This window comes from Mastigoproctus giganteus, chromosome 2, assembly GCF_048544385.1.
Source record: "Mastigoproctus giganteus isolate SK-2022 chromosome 2, ASM4854438v1, whole genome shotgun sequence".
NCBI lineage: Eukaryota > Metazoa > Arthropoda > Arachnida > Uropygi > Thelyphonidae > Mastigoproctus > Mastigoproctus giganteus.
The window spans coordinates 130,435,993-130,462,205 of NC_143576.1; the positions used below are offsets into that span (position 1 = coordinate 130,435,993).

General features: G+C 39.2%; 1 protein-coding gene across 2 annotated transcripts in view; it reads right to left on the reverse strand.

Annotated features, from left to right (window-relative positions):
- Window positions 1-26,213, reverse strand: part of drosha (ribonuclease 3 drosha) — a 357,699-nt gene that overhangs the window by 21,793 nt on the left and 309,693 nt on the right. For both annotated transcript variants that reach the window (XM_090389541.1, XM_090389540.1), the window contains 2 exons: window positions 15,030-15,162; window positions 13,927-14,009 (listed from right to left, as the gene is read on the reverse strand). In XM_090389541.1, coding sequence (XP_090245667.1) covers window positions 13,927-14,009; window positions 15,030-15,162 — 216 coding nt within the window. The remainder of the gene's footprint in view (window positions 1-13,926; window positions 14,010-15,029; window positions 15,163-26,213) is intronic.

Genomic DNA, 26,213 nt, shown 5'->3' on the forward strand with positions numbered 1-26,213 from the left:
ATGGAGCACTTCTTCATGAACAGCATAAAAAAAAAAAAAATGTCTGATGTTATTACATTAATTCTGACCTATCTGATATACACAGTTGAGACTAAGTGTTCTTGTATATTTTACTAACCTGATACCCCTTAATGTTATTCAAGCTACCTTCCCTAGCATTAACTTTCTATTTGTTTGAAATGACACTACCTCAAAACATCTTTCCAATATCAGCTGTTGTGGCAACAAATAAGAACCTATATTTTGGAGGTGGAATAAACTAAAGGAATATTGGCAACATTCCTTTAGTTTAATCCACCTCCACAAGAAATAAAGGAAAATCCTCAGTAATATTGGCAAACACACTTATGCCCTCTGTTCAAATATATTCTGTTTCTACAAAAAAAGATTCCTTCGGCCTTCCAGTGCAAGCCACTTTGATAAAGATTTCCCCCTCCATAAATAAGCCTTGTTCAGAGTTCCTCAAGTCTTGAGTTAATCCACAGGGCTTTCTTTCAGCATATAATCCCTCCTCCTACATGCCTGGGCAGAATTGCAGCTACATATACAATCTAACCTAACTTGTGGCATTTTTTCAGCATGATTCAGCATTTATCCAACAAATTATCAGTTTGTGTGCACTTAATTTCATTAGTCCCAATGTTACATTACTATATTCTCTTTATCCTCCTTCAAAGCTGACAATAAGTTTGTGACATTAATTGTTGCTCCTGGCAGACCCATCCTGCTTTCAGTCAATGATCCTTTTTGCAAAATATATTATCCATTTCCCCAACAATGGATTCTCCTAATAAAAGTAAATCAATTTGAATGACAGCAATATTCACTTGACTATTCTGTTGGGGACCAAAATCAGGTGCGTATCACCTAACAGGTTACTAGATACTCAAGGCCCTGATGAGTTTCCAGTTTTATTTTTCTATAGGGCAAGCATCTACTTGTTCAGTGACTCAAATTCTTCTAGAAATGCCCCAAGATTTAATTTGAGATCAGTACACTCCTTGCAGTGTAAAGTGTTTTAGGTCTAAGAGCACCAGGGGTTTCCCCCCCATCTCCTCACTGTGTATTCTGTGTAACACAGAACTCCTTGAAGGCCACAGATTTTACTAAAAAGTGTGTTGTGTTGTGTTCCTCTGACCTTTTAGCAATTAGGCCCCCAGTGGGACCGCACGTACCCACACTTCAACTCTAGGAAGCAAGCCCTGCCACCTAGTTTCCTAAGGTTTCAGTAGCTAGGCCTTATATATATATATATACACACACACGCTGGTATTCAAAGAAAGTGTATCATTCCTTAAAATTGTAATTGTCATCCGAATAACATAAGTATATGACAATATTTCTTACAGATTGCATCAGATAAGATTGACGCCCGTAGGTGATGACGTAATAGTGCATCAGCTGTTACTTTCGGCTATATAAGCACGCTCTGCAAGAGTTGCAGTCATTCCTTGCTTGTGTCAGGATTGGGAGTTACATGCAGTTGATGCCACGAAGAAAGAGTGCTATTCTTGCTTTACATGAGGAAGGATGTTCTTCCCGTCATACTGCTTAGAGTGTCTTGTAATCAGTTGACTATTAGTAGATTTCTTTCCAAACACAAGAATACTGGTTCTGCTGATAGGTAAAAACCAGATGCAAACGAGTCTCTATGCCAAACATGACTGCGTTTTGAAGGGCTTATACCTTAAAAACCATAAAGCTTCTTCGTCTGAGCTGAAAAGAGAATGGGAAGAACATACAGGAGTGGTAGCAAGTGCAGTAACAGTCAGAAGACGCCTCTTCAAAAATGGACTTGTAGCCCGTTGTCCTAAGAAGAAGCCCCTCCTCACACAAAAAATGGAAAAGGACCAATCAATTTGGTGTAAGGAGCATGTCACTGTCACATTGCAGTGGAAGTCAGTTGTTTTCTTGGATGAGAAGAAATTCAACCTGCATGGCTCTGATGGGAGACAAATGATTCGCTGTAGACGTGGTGAAGAATACCATCCAGACTCTATGGTGTCTACAGTGAAATTCCCTACCAGCCAAATGATATTGGGGTACATTTCGTATCACGGAGTAGAAAAAAGGTTCTGTAAATGCCAATGGATACTTGGCTATACTGGAAGGCAAATTGCTGCCAACCATTAGAGACAATTTCAACCTGCCAAGTAACTGCATCTTTCAGGACGACTCTGCTCCTTGTCATCAGGCGAAAAGTTTAAGTAGGCACTTCTGTAGTTACTTTAGCTTCATTTCTGCATTAGAGGTTCGGCAGTAATGTGTTTATATTTGTTACAGGTGAAAAAATGGTTCGATGAACGGTCCATTACAACTGTTAGCTAGCCAGGAAACAGCCCGGACCTGAATCCTACAGAGAACTGTTGACATTGTGTGGAATCTGCAGTTTCCAGAAAGAAACCAAAGACCCTTCGTGAACTTTAGGAAGCCATAATTCGTGTTTGGAACCACGAGCTATCAGTTGATTATCTTCAGAAATTGATCTTGTCAATGCCTCGACGGTGTGCTGCTGTCATCAGGGCCTGAGGCAGTTCAACTAAATATTAGTTTGCACCTGGTGAACTTTTCATTTTGTTTTTCATTTAAAATGATAAACTGAAGCAAACTGAGGGCTTCTGATAACATTTCAGCCATAATTGTCGTGTTTACCAAAACTGTTGTATAAATGTTTTTGGAAAGGCTCATTTTGGAATATTTTGAGAGCACCTGTAAAATATTACTTAGCTTTGCCTTAACTATTAATAAATATCTTTTGTTTATATTTCTATTTGTGATGCTAGTCATTAATGTAACATACCATCGCGAAAAAGGGTTATGAACACCAGTGTATAAATAATATTCAATGTAACCCTTTAAAGGTAATGTTTAAAGAGTTACATAGAATCCGTAGCCGAGTGGTCAGGAGCGGGAGTGCAGTAGCACGCACTCTTTGAGTAGACCGGGGTTCAAGCCCCTGACTGCTGAATACGGTCGATCTGCCAACCCGCACTGGACCAGCGTGGCAGATTATGGTCCATTTCCCTCAGCATGAATTGTTGAGGAGGCTTCCATCCTGCAGTGGGTTGATAATGGCTGCACTTTACCTTTTTTTTTTTTTTATAGAAAAGAGGTATACAGTTGATGAAATGGTTTTGGTGAATGCAAGATTAATAAATTAGGTATGACAGATGCACCTAAAAGGATGCATTAAACGATGCAGGAATATATATAAGTTGTATTAATATTAAATTAAATTGTTTGTGTAAATGGATGTATAAGCATGAGGAAAGGAAAAAAAGAATAGTAGTAGATTTGTGAAAGGTGAAAGAATGTTAATATCCTAGAGGTTATGATTAATTTTAAGTAAATTATGGGCTGGATTGCCAAGCTAATATAAACTGGGGAACTGTTAAGTAAAATTAGTACAACAAAATACTAATAAAATGCAAATAAAAATAAAATGAAAATGGTATAGCTGTCATCAGATAATGGGGGGGGGGAAAGAACATTTTTAGTAAATGGTCTAATATAGGTAATGCAAAAATGCTTGATCTGATGTCAGCTGAAATAAATATTGATATATGATCAGGTATTTCACCAGACCATGTATCAGGAACCGCATTTCTATACTTGTCCATAGTAGAAGAAAAGTGAAATGCCAAAAAGGAATGAAAATGAAATTAGCACTTTCTAATACATTATGGACAAAGTAGTCCCAACACGGTGTAATTTATTTAGGTAAAAATAAGTACTGAGTTGCGATCAAAATGGTTAATATCAATATGTTTAATATAAATATGTGGAATTTAGTGTGGGATTTAATTTTGTATAGATAAGAAATCAATGTATTAAAAAATAGATTTGGAACAAGCAAATGGTATAAAGGTGAGGTATTAAATTGAGGATGGGGAAGGGAAAAGGAGTATTTTAAATAAATAAAGACAAAAAATAGCAATAGAAGTAGGAAAGTAGGAACATTCGTTTCACCCTCGTATTACACTAATAGTTTAACGAATGGGAAGAACTTTAGGATTAGAAAGCAGAAAGATAAAAAAGCATAGAAAAAGTTATTAAATAACACTAAGCTTGCTGGAGTTGTGAAGCCCAACCTTGTAGTAAGGGCTCTGGCATTTGAAAGAGTTAGTATAAAAGGAAGCTAACACCAAATGCTTGTATTGAAAGGAAAAATATGTGTGTCGAAATATGCCGAGAAATGAATCTAAAACAAAACAGAAAGAAGTGAAAGTGCACGATACCTGGAGTATTTCAAGAAATGCGAAGAGAAAATGAGCTGGCAAGAAAAATAAAGGTGGGGAGCTGAAATGCACAAATTCAGTAGAGTAGATGAATACATGCATGCTTCAACCAAATGAGTAATATATCTACATGAGAAAGCAATTTATAGCAGTGAAGTGGACTTAATAGTAAGCTGCGAAGAAATTCAAAATTGCAGGAAAATAGAGACCTCTATAGTCGTATTTAGAATACAAGTGCATGGAGATAATTTATAATTAGTGTTGAAAAAGGAAAAGAAACACGATCGGAATAGTATGGCTTTAATGTGATACAGTCATACAGGAAAAAATTAAACATTACCGTTAATATATAAAGAATTATATGGTGGCAAAAAACATATACACGTAGGCCAAATGATGGGGGGGCTACGTTATAATAAGCTGAAAAGTAAATGTATCAAAGTATGGTAAATAAGCATCATCAAATATTATGAGAAATAATAAATTAATAATTATATTCTATCCAAATTTGCATGAAAGTACATCCAAGGAAAAAGAACTGGTTTAAATCCATAGAAATGGTGACTTAAGATCCAAAGGTGGTGCAGTTATGGATGCAATTATAAAAGAACATGAAACAACATGAAAAAAGTCCATGTATATGAAACAATTCCAAGGAAACATTTATAGTATAGCAGAACAGGAAATAATTCCATGCATATAATACTAGATAAATCCACAGGTAGTATCAAGTGTGAATTTACTATGGAAATAGTAGTAAATGAAACCAAGGAAAAAGAATCAGTGTCATTATATCCAATTATGACGTTATATAACTCCAGGGATATAAGTAACATGGTGACTAAGGATGAAATAATTCTACGAAAATGCAACAATTCCAAGGAAACATTTATAGTATAGAAGAACAGGAAAAAATTCCATGTATATAAAACTAGACTAATCCACAGGTAGTATCAGGTGTGAATTTACTATGGAAATAATAGTAAATGAAACCAAGGAAAAATAATCGGTTGACATTATATCCAAAAATGTTGTGATATCATTTCAGGGATATAAGTAACATGGTGAATAAAGATCCAAAAGTGGTGTAGTTAAGGATCCAATTATAAAAGAACAGGAAATAATTCCATGTATATCAAAATTAGATATATCCACATGTGGTATCAGGTGTGAATTCACTATGGAAAGAAAGAATAGTAAATGTATCCCAGGATAAAGAACCAGTTGACAAATCCATTGGTAGTGTAGTTAAAAATCCAATTATTTGGATTTTTAACTACACTACCAATGGGAATAGGAAACAAGTTTATGGATATAGTAATAGTAAGCAGTGCAGACAGGCTGCCAGAGCAGGTCATGGAGTTTTGCTAGAAGAGACAAGGAGGTGATTATCGTCTTGTATAAGGCAATGGTCAGGCCACAGTTTGAGTACTGCATACAGGTCTGGAGGCCTCATTTTAGGAAGGATGTAGAGTTGCTAGAAAGAGTACAGAGAAGAACAACAAAATTGGTGAGAGGAACAAAGGGGTGCTCTTTCCAAGAGAGGCTTAAGTTGTGCAAGTTGCAGAATCTGGAAACTAAGCATCTGTGAGGTGATCTTATTGAGGTGTATAAGACCTTGAATGATTTGAGTAGGCTCAATGCTGATGGGATACTTTCGCTTGCTCAGATTAACTTGAGGAGACATAGATTCGAATTGAGAAAAAAACAGTTGTAGAATATATATGCAGAAGTTTGCCTTTAGCCCATGTGTAATTGTTTGCTGGAACAGACTTCCATCTGTTGTTGTGGAAGTTGACAACTAAATAAATTTAAGGCTGAACTAGACAAACATCCGGAGTGACTGTATGGCCACTCTAGATGTTTGTCTAGGGTGAAATGGGAAGTTTTTTTTGGCTGAAGCTGTATCAGCTTGCTTTCTTGCATCATATGCCTCAACTAATGCTAATAAAGCAATGTAAGTTATTATTAAATTTGTATTCTTTCGGCCAATTACATTTGCTCTTTCACTCATTCACTCTCTCCTTCCTTAATGCTTGGTCACTTCCTCTTTCACCAAAACTGACATTTACTCCCTTTTACCATAATTCCTAATTTCATTTCATTCTTCTATCATTCTATATTGCATCTCCTTGCTACTAGCTTACTAATATTTTTTCAGCTAATCTCCTTCGCTGGCTTCCTGTACATCTTCCTCCCCTATATGGTTATTTGGTATGGAGCCACAGGTTCCTACACATGGCAGGGTAGTCCTGGGGGGTATGCAGATTAATCTGGTTTATGGGTCATTAATCTGGATTATGGGTCATTTAGAGATAACAGGAGTGGTGCGGGCAGACCATGTTCGACGCAAACTCCCGCCATGGAAGAAAGTGTGTTGAATGCCCTCCAGAATAATCCTACTACCAGCACACGTGCCATTGCCTCTGCCTTAGGAATGTCTCATTGCAGTGTACAGCGTATCTGGCACGACGATTCCTTACACCCCTTTCATCTCTAAAGGGTTCGGTTACTGCTCCCCCAAGATCATCCTGCATGTGTGGCTTTTGCGCAGTGGTTTCTCCAAGAAAGTGTTCGAGACTTGAATTTTGCAGCAGCCTATGTTTTGTTAATGGATGAGGCTTATTTCACTTGGGAAGGCTTATTCAATCAGCACAATGCTCATGTGTGGGCTCATGACAACCCACAAGGTGTGCCCCCCCATGCGGCACAACATAGCTTCGCAATAAATGTGTGGGCAGGTATGGTCGGTGACTGCTTAGTCAGCCCATACCTGTTACCATCCCGCATGATCTCTGCTAAATATCGGATCTTTCTTGAACAAGTTCTACCAGGGTTACTTGACGATGTTCCAGCAAACATGAGATGCAACATTTGGTTTCAACATGACGGGGCGCCTGCCCGTTATGGAAGGTGTATTCGTGACCATTTGAACAGGCGTTTTGGGCGTTGATGGATTGGCCGTGGTGGACTCGTTGCCTGGCCCCCATGCTCACCTGATTTATTGAGCCTTGATTTCTTTCTGTGGGGGGCCCTCAAATCTGTCGTGTATGAATCGATGGATCTCATGGCGAGACTCGTCTACGCTGCTGCTGCTACTCTCAAAGAAACTCCAGGTGTGTTTGACCGTGTCCGCCAATCCATGCTGCGTCGGTGTCACGCACGCATCGCATCTCATGGTAGAACCTTCGAGCATCTGTTGTAACATCATGAAATGCATCCATCTCATACTCCATTGTTAATATTATGTCAAATAAATGTTTGCCACTAATTACTGTCTTGCGTCATTTCTGCTTCTTGTGCCTCTGCTACTACTTTCCTGTGATGTTTCCTGTTATGGGTTCCAATGCGATTCACATTCCTGTAGATGTTACCTACCTCCCCTAAACGTTTGTACCAATATTTTTGAGATACCCTGTATATACAGTAAACCCCCCGCTATTCGCGTATTTGTATTTGCGGTCGCTGATTTAAACCTAAAAAAAAAATGTGAATTTTAAAGCGCCGTGAACGTTTTCCGCAATAAAAAAAACATGGGCATGGCTAAAATCGTTTTGCTCGGTCCACAGAGTAGTATAGTCAGTCCTCGCATAACACATGTTTACACTACACAAATTCGATCATACACGATTTATAAATAGGGGAACGATATCATATATAACACGAACCGAATTTGCTTATGCATGATTCGCCATTGTGATTAGAAGAAATGGCAGTTGGACTAGAATCACCCCAACTGAATGCAACACAATAGGAATGAAGAGAAGATTCTGAAAATGTTTATGTTTTTTATATCAGTGAAGGGGAAACGCATTTCACCATAATGTAAAATTCCAGCTATCGGTATTATCGCAAATGCAATTAGATCGAGTTTACTACCAGTTTATAAAAGATTCCACTAGCAGGAACGCAACTGGAAATTGTTTTTATTGTTTTATGGTGGTAACCCCCAGAAATGTGCTTTAGTAAAATGTGAGCTACTGAGGTGTTAGTGTGTCTTTGCCTTTACGGTGTTGTTTATTCAGTTGCTACATGCTCACAGCTTTGTTTATGTTTTTTTTTTTTTATGTTTATGTATTGTTTATGTTTTGTTTATGTATTTGTATGTTTTTGTTTATGCTTATGTATCAAGCGTGCCTCCTCATTTTGTAATTGTGCTTTATTTCCTAAAAATGAGTAAAAATAACTTAAAAGGTGTAAAAAAAAGGAAGCATCCTGCACTCAATGGGTGGGGGAGTGACAAAATTGCAAGCGTGGATGTTTCACGCAATCTTTGTTCAGTATGTGTAATGCGCTTGTCATGGAAGGTTTCGTCTCTTGCTCTTAATTGATACGTTTACAAAAGTGAAAAATCTACCGTTTTGCAGTTTGTTGGTGTAAACGGACTTTTTCGAGCGTGTTAACATTAAAAGAAAATGACTTTATTCTGGACAAGTTCTTTTCTAACTCTACAAAAATATGGCCATAAATAACAAGGGAATTGTGAAAAGATCAAAGGTGGTGATGACATTAGCGAGTAAAATTCAGTTATTAGACAAAATTTCTAATAGTGAAAGTGTCTCATCGGTGGCAAAACATTATAAAATCAATGAGTCAACGGTGCGGTCAATCAAGAAATTGGAAGAAAAAATCCGCCGTAGTGTCTGTGAAAATGCGTAAATTGCATAAAAAATTTGCTCTGTAACTCGTGATGTGAAATTAGAAAAAATGGAAAAGGCTTTAAATCTGTGGATAGAAGACAGAACTCAAAATAAAATCCCGTTAAGTTCACTCATCATTCGTGAAAAGGTAAAACACCTTTATGAGCACTTCAGCGAAACTGGTGATAGTAGTTGTGGGATAAGTTTTTTAGCCAGCAAAGGCTGGTTTGAAAGATTTAAAAATCGATATGGCCTTCATAATGTGAAACTGGTAGGCGAGTCTGCATCAGCAGATTTCGTGGCTGCAGAAAGTTTCCCGACTGAACTAAAAAAATTAATTACAGACAAAAGATATGAACAGGTGTTCAATGCAGACAAAACTGGGTTGTTTTGGAAGAGAATGCCAGCCAGAACATGCTTAACACAAAATGAAAAATCTGCTCCTGGATTCAAAGCTTCCAAAGACAGGTTTACTCTTTTGTTTTGTGCAAAGGCTAGTGGACACATGATCAAACCGATGCTCGTGTATAAATCGCAGAATCCACGTGCTTTGAAGGAAAAGAATAAAGGTCATCTTCCAGTTTATTGGAAATCCAATAAAAATGCCTGGGTTATAACTACACTTTTTAGAGAGTGGTTTAATGATAGCTTTGTGCGAGAGGTGGAAAGTTACTTAGCTTCAAAATCTTTGCCTTTCAAAGTTCTGCTTCTTATTGATAACGCGCCAGGACATTCAAGCAGTCTAGAATTTGACCACCAAAACGTTGAAATTGTGTTTTTGCCACCCAACACCACATCACTTTTACAACCGCTAGACCAAGATGTGATTTCTGCGTTTAAGTCCTACTATGTTAGGAGAACTTTTACTGGCTTAATTGAAAAAATGTAAAGTGAGTCAGACTTAACTGTAAGCCAAAGTTGGAAAAATTATAACGTTGCAGATTGCCTGATCAACATCAAGACATCAGTTGATGAGATAAGTGCATCTACAATTAATGCGTGTTGGCAAAAATTGTGGCCAGAAGTGGTTGTTGCTAAAACAATCCCTAATGTAAATGAACTGGTTGCCGATATTGTAGAAATCGCACAGGGAATAGAAGGTGGGGCTTTGAAAACATCGATGCAACAGACATTCAGGAACTTATTGAGACTCATGCAGATGAACTTACAATAGAAGAGTTGGTTGAATTAGTAACCAGGTCAAATGAAAACCAAAATGATCCTGAGGAGGAAAATCTCGACGTTGCTAGCCCAGAGTTAAATAGTAAGTCATTAAAGGAAATCTTTAGTCTCTCCATACAAATTTCAGAAAAGGTGGTGGAAATGGATCCTAATTTGGAAAGAAGCATCAAGTTTAAACGCAACCTAGAAAAATTACTCTTGCCTTACGGGGAATTTCAAAAGGAGCTCAATAAAAAAATGAAGAAACAAACTTCAATTATGAGTTATTTTTTGCCCAGCAACCCATGTTCTTGATATGTTTTTGAAAGGTTTGTTTAAAATGTCTAAAAAATATGTATTACATTTAATAAATTGTTTCTTATTTTCATTTCAATGCCTTATGCTTGTATTTTTCTATGTACTGTCTACGTTTGTCTATGTACATAGTCATATTATGTAGGTAAATACACATAATTCGTACAGACAAAATTTTAGACTAGTTTTAGTTATATATTTCATACTTTAGAATGGAACCCTTTTATTACTATGGGCGCCATAACTCAGTATTTGCGGAATTTCTCACGAACGTAACAACCATGAATAGCGGGGGTTTACTGTATGTATATATACATCTATATTTTTTATGACATATATTCAACCCATGTTCTTGATATGTTCTTGACACATAGCAGGGAAAAGTAACAAACAGTTTTCACCCTCCCAATTGCCCTATTCACTCACTTGCATACAGATGAGGTCACAGCACCCTGGATAGGGAACAGCACACACAATTTATGTAGTATAGGATAGAGTTACATTATAAAATCCCATCCCATTTGTAAACGGCCATGAATTTTTTGTGGCTAAATACTGGCTCAGTCTGACAATGTGTATATCCATGTACATTGATCAAGGACTTTTTTTTTTTTTTTTTCATGCAAACCTGAAACACGAGAGGTATTAGAACCTATAGTACTTAGTACCGTGCTTGGGTTGGAGGTTGAGAAGACGAAAGAAGATATTTTTTGACACTGGACTTGAACTTCTGTAGACTGCAATTTTCAGGAAATATGTATGAAGGTTGTTCCAGAAAACGGCAGTTGAATGAATACACAAGGAAGATGAAAAGTTGGTTCTGTGAGTTTGAAGTCGGACAGTAAATGGATGTTGCCTGGTGGCAGCACCTGTTTGGACTGTTTTGAAAGAGAGAGAGAGCGGGAAATATACAAGCCAATTCAGAAGAACAGTGCCCAAGGAAGTACAGTAATACCCCGAAGTTACGCGATAGGTGGGTCCGACGAAAATCGCGTAAGTCGGGGTACAACTTTGCATATAAATACATATAAATTTTGCTTAATTGGGACCAAGGACTAACAAAAACACTAGTTTAGAAGAAAAATATTAATAAAATTGCAGTTTTTTATACATATTAATACAAAATATGTATTAAAAAAACAAATGACTTACGTTAAAAAGTTATTTCGATGTCGATGGCTTCATAAAATCTAACAAATTTGTCTGAAGACACAGCGCCTTCTTTTTTTCACACAGAATTTCTTCGTAGCAAGCTAATAATTTTTTTATTCCTTGCTTTGTAGCTATAACGCGTTCTTCGTTGGAGTCTATGTTTTCTAAAATTTTTAAGCCCTTTACAATTGAGCCCTTTTCAATTTTCAACCTGTCAAGTTTGCAATTGTCATGTGCTTTTCGCCGTTGCTTCATTTAGGCCTGTAGCACGTGCAATATCACATGGTCTTTCATTTCGCTCAAAGCGTTTCACAATTTCATATTTTTTCCTCTATCGACAGAGGCGGACTGGCCATAAGCCTTACCGGGGCCAGTGTAACCCCGGTGGGCCAGTGTGATTTTGGCCATAAACCATAGTATGAGGCCACTATAAATTTTCCAGGGTAAGAATTTTTGACCCAGTCCGCCTATGTTTATCGATATTACTTTTCTTTTTCTCTCTGAATCTGCAGTGTCTTCACCAGGACGCTTCCTTTTCACACCTTTTAATTAAGTATTTTACTCATTTTTAGGGAATAAAGCGCAATTACAAAACGAGGAGGCACGCTTGATACGCATAAACAAAGCTGCGCGCATGTAGCAACTGAATAAACAACACCATAAAGGCAGAGATACACTATTAACACCCCACATTTCTAGGGGTTACTACCATAAAACAATAAAAATCCAGTTGCGTTTCTGCTAGTGAAATCTGTTATAAACTGGTAGTAAACTCGATCTAATTGCATTTGCGATTATACCGATAGCTGGAATTGTGTTGGTTTTTACGTTATTATGGTGAAATGTGTTTTCCCCTTCACTGATATAAAAAACATAAAAGCAGCAAAGTTGAATTTTGTTCATCTTTCGCTCTCATTCTCCGCCGTCGCACCGTATATCGATAACATATGAAAAACGACCTTGAAGATAGTGGGCGGCAGCGTTGCCAAACGAAAAAATCAAGAACCGCGTAACTCTGAGTTCGCGTAAGTCGGGGTATTACTGTATCTGTAGAAGGGGCATGCAGCAGAAACAGTACGTCTATGACACAGCGAGTGGAGAGACTGTTAGAGACGAATCATTAATTAACCTAACTGCCCTCTTTCTGAATGGAATCAAGAAGCCTGAGAGAGGTTTTGGGGGCACCACCCCAGATGTGGGAAAAATATTCCATGGCAGGGCAGATTTTCAATTTATACAGACTGAGCAGCTGTTTGGAAGAAAAGTAATGCCGAGAGCGAAAGAGAAAACCAAGTTTTTTAGATGCAGAGGAAGCAATATTTGTAATGTGCTTGTGCCAAGAGAGATTAGAAGTCAGGGTAATCCCCAAAAGAGATATATCATTTTGCCTAGAAATCGGAGTGTCACTAAAGATAAGCATAGAAGCAGAAGAATCCTTTTTGCGAGATATAAGGCAAGACTGAGTATTAGAAGGGTTGAAATCAACTAAGTTGTCTTTGCCCTACTGGAGAATTACCTGAAGATTGGCATTTAAGGAATTGGTAGCAGATTTTCGAGAAGTCGAAGTTGATTGAGCAGGAAGAGTTTCTCAAAATGGAAAGTGGAATGCAATGTGCTATCATAGGCAAACCTACGGATAGGATTTCTAGTCAATGGAAGAAGGTCATTAATATACAAGAGGAAAAGAGTGGGGGAAAGAACTGAACCTTGGGGTACACCGGCATTAGTGGAGTAGTTAGAAGACAGAGAGCCATCTATCATCACCCTCAGTGAGCGATCAGAGAGAAAACTGGATAACCAATTACTAAAAACAGTTGGAAAAATCATAAGATGGAAGCTTGTTTAGAAGACCTTTATGCTAAACACGATCGAAAGCCTTTGAGATGTCAAGAGCAACTACTTGTGTTTCACCGAACCTTTCCATTGAATTGGTCCATAAATGGGTAACATAAGCCAGAATATCACCAGTTGATCGAAACTGACGGAATCCATACTGGCGATCGCTGATCAGACGGAAGGTTTTTAGGTAGTTTAAGAGTTCGTGGTTAATTGATTTCTCCATTACTTTAGAAAGAGTAGAAGTAATTGCAATAGGACGATAATTGGATGGGAGGGATGGACTGCAGCCAGTCCAAAATTTATCCTTTTCCTTACCTTCAAATTTCCACTTACATTGAAGTTTAGAACTCAGTAGAGCTATCACCTTCAATGTAACTGCTTCATTACAGCCAGCACAACAATTAACAAGAGGCCGTGCAGCTTTTTCTAGCAACGTACAAGATCAATCTTAAAATGTGCACGATTGAGCCAGTGCTTTGTACATAAAACTTCCTGTAGACCACAATAGAATGAAATCCAACCAAATAACTGCATAAAATGCTTATAGATCATAATTTAATTTGTAAATAAAAAATACTTACCTGCAACCTAGGAAAGAAGCATACTTGACAGAAAGTTCTACAGTAATTCACTCCTTTGTCCACATATAATGCTCCCAAAAATGCTAAAGGGAAAAAAAAAAAAAAAAAAAAAAAAGAAAGAAAGAAAGAAAAATTATTCAAAATAACACAAAAAACAAACAAAAAATGATGTCTTCTGCTGTTTAAGCAGAAGAAAACTCCACTCATTGGACACAATTTGTAACATCATTACTAATAACAAAATATAGTGGCCTGGAGTTTCACCAATGTCATGGATAACATCTCGAGTCACACTGTTTTGTAATTTTACGGGTATTATATATTTTTAAAAACCTGTCACATATATCAGAATACCAGCAATGTAAAGGGTGTTTTTAAAGTTGCTGAACAGATAAAATTGCATATATTTCTGGTTGCATCTGCGGAAACAACATATAATTTGGTTGGTATATACACTTATTTAAGGTCACAATGCAATAAGAAATGTTGAAAGAGCCTACCATTCTTTGCTAAACACACTCGAATTAGATGATGCATTCAGTGAAACAGAGAACCATATTCCTGGAAATGTCAGCAATTACTTGAGTGATAGTGTTCTTTAGTTCTTCAATTGAGTGTGGATTATTTGAAAAGACTGCTCTTTAAAATATTTCCCCCTTCCAAAAAAAAAAAAGGGAAGAAGACAGACCTGTTGTTTTTAATTATCATGCCATCATCGAACATAGATTTTGCCATGTTTTAAAGTTGATTAAAAAAAAGAGTATAAGTTTGCCAACTTCCATATGGTAAATTTACTTGGTAAATTGCATGTACTGATATATTGTTTAAAATCCTATTTAACTTCTGCAAAGTTTAAAATATCGTTCCACAACAAGGCATCTCTGCTGTATGGTCAATGCCATGGCTTACTACGGAAATGAAAGGCAGTACTGCACAAGTAATTTTTGCATGTGAATTTGTTGCTGAGCTCTGCACGTCAACTAAATTATATGTTGTTCTCCCAAGTATAACCAAGATCTATGTGACTTAAACAGATTTCAAATTAAATAAGTCTTATGATGGGAAAACCCTTAATGTTAGACATCAATATATTATGGACTTACCTTCTAAGAGATCAGCTCTGTCTTTAGTTTTTAAATCAACTTTGGAATATGGATAAATGGCATAGTCTACCATCCCCAAATCATCACAAACAACAGCCTGTGTTCTATTGTTTACTAGAGAACTCCGAAGCAGCTATAGGGAAAATATTAATATAATTAAAAATAGAGCTATGATGCTGAATGAGTTCTACATTTGTACATTAATATATAAAAACAAAGAGGAATTTACCTCAAAGAGGAAAATATTAATAATAAAACCTGTGGAACACTTTCATGAACTAGTGGATTCAATGCCTCGCTGTGTGACTGCCCTTATCCGGACCAAAGATGGGCCTACCCATTACTAGGTAAGTATCCCATGATTTCTGTCTACTCAGTGTACATTGGCATCATTATTGCAACATCTCATATTGTAAAATCTTTCCCAACAGGTTGCCCTCCTTATACTTCAAATAAGCAACACTTTCCAATTAGAGAAGAATACTGTTACTTATTTTCATTTGAGTACCACCACACAGACAGCACTATTTCAAAGCTATTTGGATACTCATCAGTGATGCGGGTAGGTACCCAGAGTTATAACAGTTGACAACCCAGTCGTGACTTGTTTATACAATATGAGAGATGCCAAAAGGAAATGAATTGAATTAATTATAGGACTTGAGGTTTAATTAATGACCAGTCTCTTAAAAATCTCTCCACTCTCTGTCTTACAGACTTTCTATTTCTGCGACATGCTTTTCTACAGATACTTCCATGGGTGCTGTTCTGAATTATCTTCAATAATTCCCCTCTCCCCACCAAAACCAGTCCGAATATAGGCCAGATTCATTCAGCACTTATTTACTGTCCAACTTCAAACTCACAGAACCAAATTTTGTTTTCTTCATTTATCCCTTTGATTTCCATATTCTGGAACAACATGTATTTTGGGAAAATACATCTACACAAATTCAAATCTAATGAGATAAAATTTTTTTTTTTGTCTTCTCAACCTTCATCCAACACTTGGTACTAAGTTTTTTTTTTTTTTTTTTTTTTATGTAAACCCCAAACACAAGAGGTATTAGAACCTATAGTACTTAGTACCGTGCTTGGGTTTGAGGTTGAGAAGACGAAAGAAGATATCTGTTGACATTGAACTTGAACTTCTGTAGACTGTAATTTTCAGGAAATACGTATGAAGGAAGGTGCTCCAGAATACGGTAGTTGAATGAATAAACGAGGAAGGTGAAAAGTTGGTTCTGTGAGTTTGAAGTTGGACAGTAAGTGGATGTTGGCTGGTGGAGGCACATGTTGGGACTGTTTTGAAAGAGAGAGCTGGAATTATAGAAGCCAATTCAGAAGAACAGTGCCCATGGAAGTATCTGCAGAAGAGGCATTAGCATTAGCATTAGTAGAGGCATTTGATGCAAGAAAGCAAGCTTATGCAGCATCAGCCAAAAAAAAAAAAAAAAAACCCACTTCCACTTCACCCCTCTGTTCGTTCAAAATACCTGTCCAGCTGAGCCTTAAACTTATTTAGGCTATCAACCTCCACCACAAGGGATGGCAGTCTGTTCCACCAACCAACCACCCGCTGGCTAAAGGCAAATTTCCGCACGTCTATCCTACATCTGTCTTTCCTCAATTTGAATTTATGCCCTCTCAGGTGATTTTTCTGAGCTAGAGGAAGAATCCCATCAGCATTGAGCATGCTTAAACCATTCAAGGCTTTATACACCTCTATCAGATCACCTCGCTGGTGCCTAGTCTCCAGACACTGTAATTTGCAAAACTTAAGCCTTTCTTCGTAAGAGCACCCCTTTGTTCCATTCACTAATCTTGTTGCCCTTCTCTGTACTTGTTCCAGCACTCTAGGTGTGGCCTGACCATTGCCTTATACAAGGGAATAATCACCTCCTTATCCCTGCTGGAAAAATTCCTGTATATCATTGACAATACTCCATGAGCTACTCTTGCAGCCCGTCTGCACTGCTCAGAGAACTTCATATCTGCCTGCACAATCACCCCCAAGTCCCTTTCATTCTCTACCACTGTCAGTGTAGTACCACAGAGTTGATACGTTGCTCTGGGGTTGCTGTTTCCCATGTGTAGTACTTTACATTTGTCAATGTTAAACTTCATTTGCCACCTCTCAGCCCATCTGCTCAACCTTTCCAGATCCTGTTGCAGCAGCATAGTGTCAGTAGTGTCCTTGACAACCCTGCCAACCTTTGTATCATCTGCAAACTTGGACAATAAGCTTGATATACCATCATCAATATCATTTATAAATACAGAAAACAATAATGGACCCAACACTGAGCCCTGAGGGACTCCACTAATAACATTAGTCCACGATGAGCAGTGTCCATTGATTACCACTCTCTGTCTTCTCCCCCTCAACCACCCCCTTTATCCATAGCAGCAATTTGCCTCCAATGTCACACTGCTCCAATTTGTGTAGCAGTTTTCCATGTGCCACAGTATCAAAAGCCTTTCTAAGATCCAAGTATATAATATCAAAGTTATTCCCTGCATCCAGTTCTTTTGTGACTGCATCATAGTATCCAATCAAGTTGGTCAGGCAAGACTTCCCCTTAACAAAACCATGCTGTGTCTGAGCTATAACTGAAGTCTTGTCTAAATGATCCTGCAGTGCTTCTTTAACCAGTGCCTCCATTAATTTTCCTGGAACAGAAGTTAAGCTCACAGTTCTATAATTACTTGTGTCAGCCTTTGATCCTCCTTTGTGAATTGGGGTCACATTTGCACATTTCCAGTCTATGGGTACCTCCCCTGAGTCCAAGGAAGCTGTCATAATTATGGCTAAGGGTTTGCTTACTTCCTTTGCTGCCTCCTTTAATATAACTGGATAGATCCCATCCATCCCGGGTGCCTTTCTTGTGTTTATCTTCAACAGTTTCTCCTCCACTTTACTCCCAGTTATTTCAAGATTCTGTAGCTTACTGCTAGAGTTGAATACACCTCTGGCATTCCCCTTGCTGAATAACTCCTCATGTGTGAATGTCGATGCAAAATATTCATTTAGTTTGTTAGCTACCTGAGCAGGATCATCAACAGTTGACCCATCAATATCAAGTGGACCAATCTGATTCATCCCCTTCCTTCTAGAGTTTACATAAGTAAAGAACACTTTGTTGTTTTTCTTTGCATCCCTTGCCAAGGATTTCTCGTAATCTGCCTTCGCCTGCCTAACCTCCTTTGTAACTTGGTTGCATATCAACTTGTATCTATCATAGGCTTCTGTGTCATGTGTTAATTTATATGTATCCCATGCATTTTTCTTCTCTGCCATATGCCTCATTAGTTCATCTGACATCCATTTTGGCCTAAACCTTGAACAATATTTCTTAGTTGGTATGTAAAGCCTAGTAGCTTCCAAGATAAGTTCTTTCAACAGCAAATTCAAAATGCTTCCCATTTTGAATTTGCTGTTGGTAACATCATCAGTTGGTCCCACTGTATAGAATTTAAATACTGTCTCAGTCCATCGTAGTCGCCTTTACGGAAGCAATAACCCTTCCCTTTACCCCTAATGGTAGTTACCTCTTTCAGTAAATCCCACTTCAGCACACTGTGATCACTGCCACCTAGTGGTTCATTTATCTGCAGATTCTTAATGCATGAAGAATCACTGCTGATAATCAAATCAAGAGTATTACTCCCTCTAGTTGCCTCCCGAACATGCTGATGTAGAAAACAATCATCCAATAAATCCACAAAAGCCCTGCTAGTGTGTGAGTAACCAGCCCCCAAATTCCAGTCAATATCTGGAAAATTAAAATCTCCCATTATAAGACTCTCTGATTTACTGGCCCACTCTATTTCCCTGTACAGTTCCTTATTATACTCATCAGAGTCATTACGCCTATAGCACACTCCTACTCTCAATTTTGATCTCCCAATGCTTATGTCACACCAAACTGACTCAACACTGCACTGTCCAGCGATGTCGACTGGCTTCACTTCCTTGGTTTTTATGTGTTTCTTAACTAATAGCATAACCCCTCCCCCCTTCCTATCCTGTCTATCCTTTCTGTAGACGTTGTACTCCCCAAATTGCAGTTCTGCATCCCTTATATCTGTGTGACACCACGTCTCGGATATCCCAACAATATCTGCCTTTGATGTTTTGAGCAATACCTCAATGCCTCAAGCAATACCTCTGCATGCAGCAGAAACAGTGCATCTATGAGACAGCGAGTGGAGAGACTCTGTTAGAGATGAATCATTAATTAACCTAACTGCCGTCTTCTGAATGGAATCAAGAAGCCTGAGAGAGGTTTTGGGAGCACCACCCCAGATGTGGGAACAATATTCCATGGCAGGGCAGATTTGCGATTTATACAGAGTGAGCAGCTGTTTGGAAGAAAAGTAATGCTGAGAGCGAAAGAGAAAACTAAGTTTTTTAGATGCAGAGGAAGCAATATTTGTAATGTGCTTGTGCCAAGAGAGATTAGAAGTCAGATTAATCCCCAAAAGAGATATATCATTTTGCCTAGAAATTGGAGTGTCACTAAAGATAAGCATAGGAGCAGAAGAATCCTTTTTGCGTGATATAAGACAAGACTAAGTTTTAGAACAACTTAGCTGAAATCAACTAAGCTGTCTTTGCCCCCACTGGAGAATTACCTGAAGATTGGCATTTAAGGGATTGGTAGCAGATTTTTGAGAAGTTGAAGCTGATTGAACAGGGCAAGGTTTCTCAAAATGGAAAGTGGAATGCAATGTGCTATCATCGGCAAAACTATGGATAGGATTTCCAGTCAATGGAAGAAGGTCATTAATATACAAGAGGAAAAGAGTGGGGAAAAGAACTGAACCTTGGGGTACACCGGCATTAGTGGAGAAGTTAGAAGACAGAGAGCCATCTATCATCACCCTCAGTGAGCGATCAGAGAGAAAACTGAATAACCAATTACTAAAAACAGTTGGTAAACCATAAGATGGAAACTTGTTTAGAAGACCTTTATGCCAAACATGATCGAAAGCCTTTGAGATGTCAAGAGCAACTGCTTGTGTTTCAGCGAACCTTTCCATTGAATTAGTCCATAAATGAGTAACATAAGCCAGAACATCACCACTGGATTGACACTGACGGAATCCATACTGGCGATCGTTGATCAGACGGAAGGTTTCTAGGTAGTTTAAGAGTTGGTGGTTAATTGATTTCTCCATTACATTAGAAAGAGTAGGGCGCCTCCATATCCAGGTGGGCAGGAGCAGCAGTGCGTAGCACACGCTTCTTGATTAGACCGGGGTTCGAGCCCGTGACCACCAAATACGGAGGATGCGGAAAGGTCAGGTAATGACCACCTCATATGCCTGGAGCAATATGGCCTTAGTTGCTAATGCTCCTAAAAAAAACCAAAATAACAAATTAGAAAGAGTAGAAGTAATTGCAATGGGAAGATAATTGGATGGGAGGGATTTGTCACTCTTTTTTAGGAACTGGCTGGATACGAGCAAATTTCCAAGCAGAAGGAAAAACACCTTTGGAATAAGAAAGTGAAAGAAGGAGGCAAAGAATAGGATTAAGTTCAGGAGCACAGGTTTTGAGAACAAGTGGAGAAATACCATCGGGACCTGGAGCTTTCTTAGCATCAAGATTTCTCAAAATCCTTCTGACATCCTTTTGACAGAAGACCACAGGAGGCACTGAATGGGGCGTGTTGGGAATGGTGGGAGGTGTTTTACCAAGTTCATTAATATATGAGTTGGAAGAAAAATAGGATGCTAGCAGGCCAGCTTTATCCTTGGCTGAAGTGACAACAGAACCATCTGGTTTGGACAGAGGTGGGAGCAGAGATAGGCAAAAGTTGCGGCCAATAGCTTTGGCTAGGGACCAGAATGCTCGGCTACCATTAGGGCAAGAAGCAAGTTTTCTACTCTTAGCCTGTTCAAACTATAGTTTGGACTGATTAATAACTGCTTTACAATTGTTGTGAGCTTTGGTATAGGCAGAAAATGAAACTGAAGAATTAGAAACAAGCCAATTACGATATGCAACATTCTTCTCTTGAACAGCCTTAGCACATTTATTGGAAAACCAAGGTTTAAAGGACGTGATTTTAAAGTGGAGTGTGGGATAAAGGATTCCATTCCTTCAAGAATAATTTCATTGACACGATCTGAGCAAATGTTGACATCAGAAGTTTTGAAACAGTAATCCGACTAAGGAAAAGAAGAAAAGAAATCTAGGAGGTCATCCCATTTTGCATTCTTGTAATGCCAAACAACATGAGGTGGGAATAGCCATGAGATAAAGGCTCCATTGGAGAAGAGACAATCACCAGTTGTGATTTGAAGTGCCTAAAGGACCTCGCACTTGGACCGTGTACTTAGAAGGATTGTTTATGAGAAACAGATCAAGCATGTTGGCTGTATGATTAGGATTGTCCGATATTCTTGTAGGTAAATGAACAATGAACAAATGCGAGGTCATTAGTAATTGCAAAAGCCTCAGCATCTCGACCAGCTGGGTCGGTGTGACTAGAAAACGAAAGCCAACTGGAGTTGTGAACATTAAAAACCAAGGAAAATTACCTCACTGTTAGGAAAGTTGAACTGGAGAAAGTTAAGTTGCAAAGAGAGGAAGTCAAAGAGCTCCAATTGATTAGTGGAGTTGGGAGAACGGTATAGACAACAGATGGATTTTACCCAATGAGGTAGAGAGATTTTATGCCAGAGAAGATCGAAAAGAGGAGATTCCAAATTACCAAGTCTCTGACTGGGAATATCAGAACGGACATATGCACAAGTATCACCTTTGAGGCATAAGGAATCATACAGTGAATAATTTGGACATCTGAGATGAGCAGTAGTTGAATCAACCGATAACTGAGATTCTGTCATAAAAAATACATGGGGTTTGGCAGACTGCAAGTCGAAATGGACATCGTTGAGATTAAAGTTGACACCACGTATATTTATGAAATGAATTAGGAAGTGCTTGGGAGGTTTAGATCTTTTCGCAGATAAGCTTGCTCTATTAGTTTGACATTTCATGGTGTATTCAAAAGTAAGAAAAAGTGGGTGGGACATGCTGTATGAAGTACTGAAATTTGTGGATATGGCGTATATATGGTAAGAATACACCCAGATCCTAGACATAACGTGGCCTCGACAATGCTCCCCACATACACACTACTCGGACTCCCTCCAGTCACTATCTGGCAGAGTAGAGGTAGCAAGATTATACACTAGCTGATCCGGAAGCCTCCTAGAGAGTTACCAATAGGTTTGGTCCGGTGTACTAACTAGCGGCCGGCCTGCGAACACCGTTTTAGAGCTGTACCCTCGAAATGTAAGGAATATTGGATCTCGCCACAATGTTCATCATAACCTAAAAATTCATCAATCATATTGCATGATGGAAGAGATAAGGAAGGGTTGACCGGAACTTAGCTCTAGAGACTAAACATGGGTTCCACCACTTCAAGCCTCCAATAGGCAAAGTGGTGGTATTGCACCGGTTGATGAGAGTCATCTACCACCTAGTACTGCCACCTAGTAACATAGAGGGGCGGCATTCCTCCATGTGGTGTGGGCGCCACACCTTGACCCCTGCTTACATTGGTTCACACCTGGGTGGTCACCCACCATGTACTTGTGCATGGAGGTTATATCCAGGATTACTAACAGTCCCACGATCGTGAAGGTGCAAGCAGAGGATTTGGCTATCACAGACCGTCTGGACTTCACCGAAATTGGGTCCACTTGACTTGAATGTCACCCGAATATCAGTTCCATCAGCGTTGTAGTGGAGTTTCTAATACCTAAGTACTGCAGGTTCTAATACCTTTCATGTTTGATGTTTTCATTTAAAAAAAAAAAGGCTTTAAGGTATCAGTATTACGGCTAAATTGTGTATGTTCTTGATTGATCCACTTTTGATAGATGAAAAAAAAAAAAGCCAATAACCTTTTACTGGCTTTTTTGCCAATAAAAGGCAATACAACTGGTGATGGTGACAATAATATTTTTAAATAGTATATATTCAGTATTTTTAATTGGTCATTACTAAATATTTGTCTGCTATTAACGATCTTTGAGCTCAGAGCCAATAGCCTGCAATTACAATGGCATTTTAGTAGAACAAAAATCTAAGAAAATTACAATTATTAATATGGTAAAAATTACTGTTTACTCCAGACAAATGGAAAACAAATATGTTGTAGGTAGAACCCTTTAATAAGGTAAATTGAAGCAAAAACAAACAAATTAGTACAGAAGCTTTCAAGTCAAGAAGACTCTTCATCAGCTGAATATGTTTGTGCAAAAACAAAGAATGACAGGTTGTGATCATGTGAGGTAAAGTGTGGCCATTGTGATATGTCAGGGTAATAGGGGATAAAGGCGGTACAGATTGTGTTATCACTTTGGAAAGCCCTAGGGTGTGCTGTGAGCTCATGGACCTGCAGATCACATTTGTCTAGGGGCACAGGTAGGGTAGCCACATTTGGACAGATCCATCTTTACTCTCATAACCTCATCGTGTATTTCGTCCATGGAACTAGAATGGGTCCAGACATGGACAAAAGGGGCATGTGCTGCATTGAGAAACTGGCTGTGGGTGTGTGCTGATCTATAGTTGGTGAATTGGCCAGCACACATTGGTTTAAGGTAGACCAAGGTTCTTAAATGAGTGCCCTCACGGCAAACTAGAACATCCAGAAAGGACAAGGCATTGTCCGACTCCAGCCTCATCGAAGCTCAACTGAACTGAGATTCACTTTTTGAATCCAAGTTTCATCGGGCTGAAATCTGCAGGCAAGATCAATCAATCAGGATGTGATATTACCTGATTTTAACTCTGAAACCACAGGACCTGACTATCCCTTCACAGGAAAGACATGGATTGATACACCTAAAACCAGTATCTAGGTTGAGAATCAACAATTTTGATTATGACATCAATCGATTTAGACTTTGGAAACATCAACACCTGGGCAACTCTCTTCAAGAGAAATCCTCAACTCATCATGATAGATCATTGACTTCTTGGTCTAAACTGGGTTCTCTTACCCAGTGTATTTTTATCCCTGAGCCACACTCACCTGATGGATTCCATTGTATCTTTGAGAATGCCTCTATCTACATCCCCAAAACCTCTGTTAGTATAACTAAGCAAAGCCATAATGAAAATCCAACCGGCTGAGATAATAATAGACAACAGCTCTTGCTTGTTGCAAGATTTCTAAAATCATCAGGCAGTTAGATTGCTACAATGCCACTACGCATATGTCCAACGATGACGGACAGGACTAGGTCCCAGGAAAGACAGTGCACTAAACCGGCTCTACAACGTAATGAGACAATAAGGAAGTGACAGCAAACCTTAATGGGACTCTGTCCCAAGTATATCAACATGTGTGGATTCTGAATATGCGACAACATAAAAGAAGAATAACCATGGACTGGAGTGCGGTGGATTGCATTTCCCATGAAATGCAATCCACCGAATTATCACTATAATCAGAAGAAACAAGGAAGTGACCACGAATCCTGGACAGGCCCTGATCCAACGCAAGACTCCAAACCCAGACATTGGAGACAACAGCTTTGCTGCCCAAGCCACTTTGGCAATCAAACTGAGCACTCTTGCCTGTTTTTTTTACTCTCCTCCCCGACTGGGGAGAGGAGATGGGTCCCTGTCTCCCCCCCTTCCGCCTGGTGAGGCATGGTGTGCCTCAGACTTTCTGTGGTTGCCTTCTCTAGCATCCCCATACCTGTCTTCCCCCAGCCTTCGGTCTCCCCCACTACTCTGTCTAACTCACCAGTGTACACCCCCCACACAATTTATCAATTAATAACGTCCAAATTTAAACTACACTTATACAAAGCTCTCTCAGCCTTTTATATTCTAGCGTTAACCCCTTCTTTTCTTTTTTTCCCATAGCCCTTGCTACAGAAATCTTCAGAAACTAGGTGGCAGGGCCTGCCAGAGTACAAAATAAAATCTACCGGGTACCTGACCTGCCTCCCCGGGGCCAAGTGTGGTAACGGTGAGTCTCAAAAGGGGCCCAATGGCCAGAAGAACAATGGTACACAACACATCCTCCCACTCCCCACACACTTTTGAAATCTCTGGCCTACAGAGAGTTCTATGCTACACAATGTGAACCCCTGGTGCCGTCAGACAACTAGCACACTTTGCACATGTCCGACTCCAGCTCAATGGTGAATTTGATAAAGGGTGACAAAGAGTTGAGGTGTTGTAGAAGTCAGTTTTCCGGGCCCCATGGTGGGGTGTGGGGGGGGGGTGATTACAAAGACATCATCGACATAACGGCACCAGAAGGTGATTGGATCTGGTAATTTCAAGAATGCGTGGCCCTCCAGTTCTTCCACGGCAATATTCGCCATGACAGTTGATGGGGGGGAACCCATGGCCATCCAATTGATCTGCCTAAACAGGGAGTCACCGAACGTGACCACACTATTGGTTATATACAAGCTAAGAGCAGCGCAAATATCGTCAGCAGATAGTGAGGTTCTATTGGGTAGGGTGGGGTCACTGTCCAATAGTTGTCTGGCACATGTGATGGCTTGTTGAAATGGGACTGAAGTGAACAAAGCAACATCAAATGACCCCACGACTTGATCTTCATTGATGGTAAGGTGTGAAATCAGGCGTAAGAACTCCCCACTGTTCAAGACTGTACAGTCAGTGTCGCCTACAAGAGGTGACAGCAGTCACCTCTTGTAGGCAACTTTTTGAAAGTTCATACGTCAGGATATTGCAACAAGAGACAATTGGTCGCAAGGGGATGCCGGCTTGTGTACTTTTCGCAGTCCATAGAACTAGGGAAGTTGACACCCAGTTGAATGTAATTGCCAGTGTGTAGTTTTAGAAATCTTCTTAGATTTTAGCCAGTTGTAAACTAGGCTGTTAACACTGGCTTCCCAACATTCCAAGACCTTGATGGGATGGTCATGCACTGGTTCATAAATGGTGGCATCTTGCAGGAGAGATAAGGCTTTATCCTGGTATTCGAAATGATTTAGGATGACAGTACGACGTCCCTAATCGTCCAGTAGAATGACAACTGAGTCATTTCTTCTAAACGAGTTGAGAGCAGAAACCTGACTGTGGCTGAGGTTAGAGCCAACCAGAGAAACCTATTGACAGGGCTACCGTGGGGTCTCCAATAATGGCAAATATTGTCATGGAAG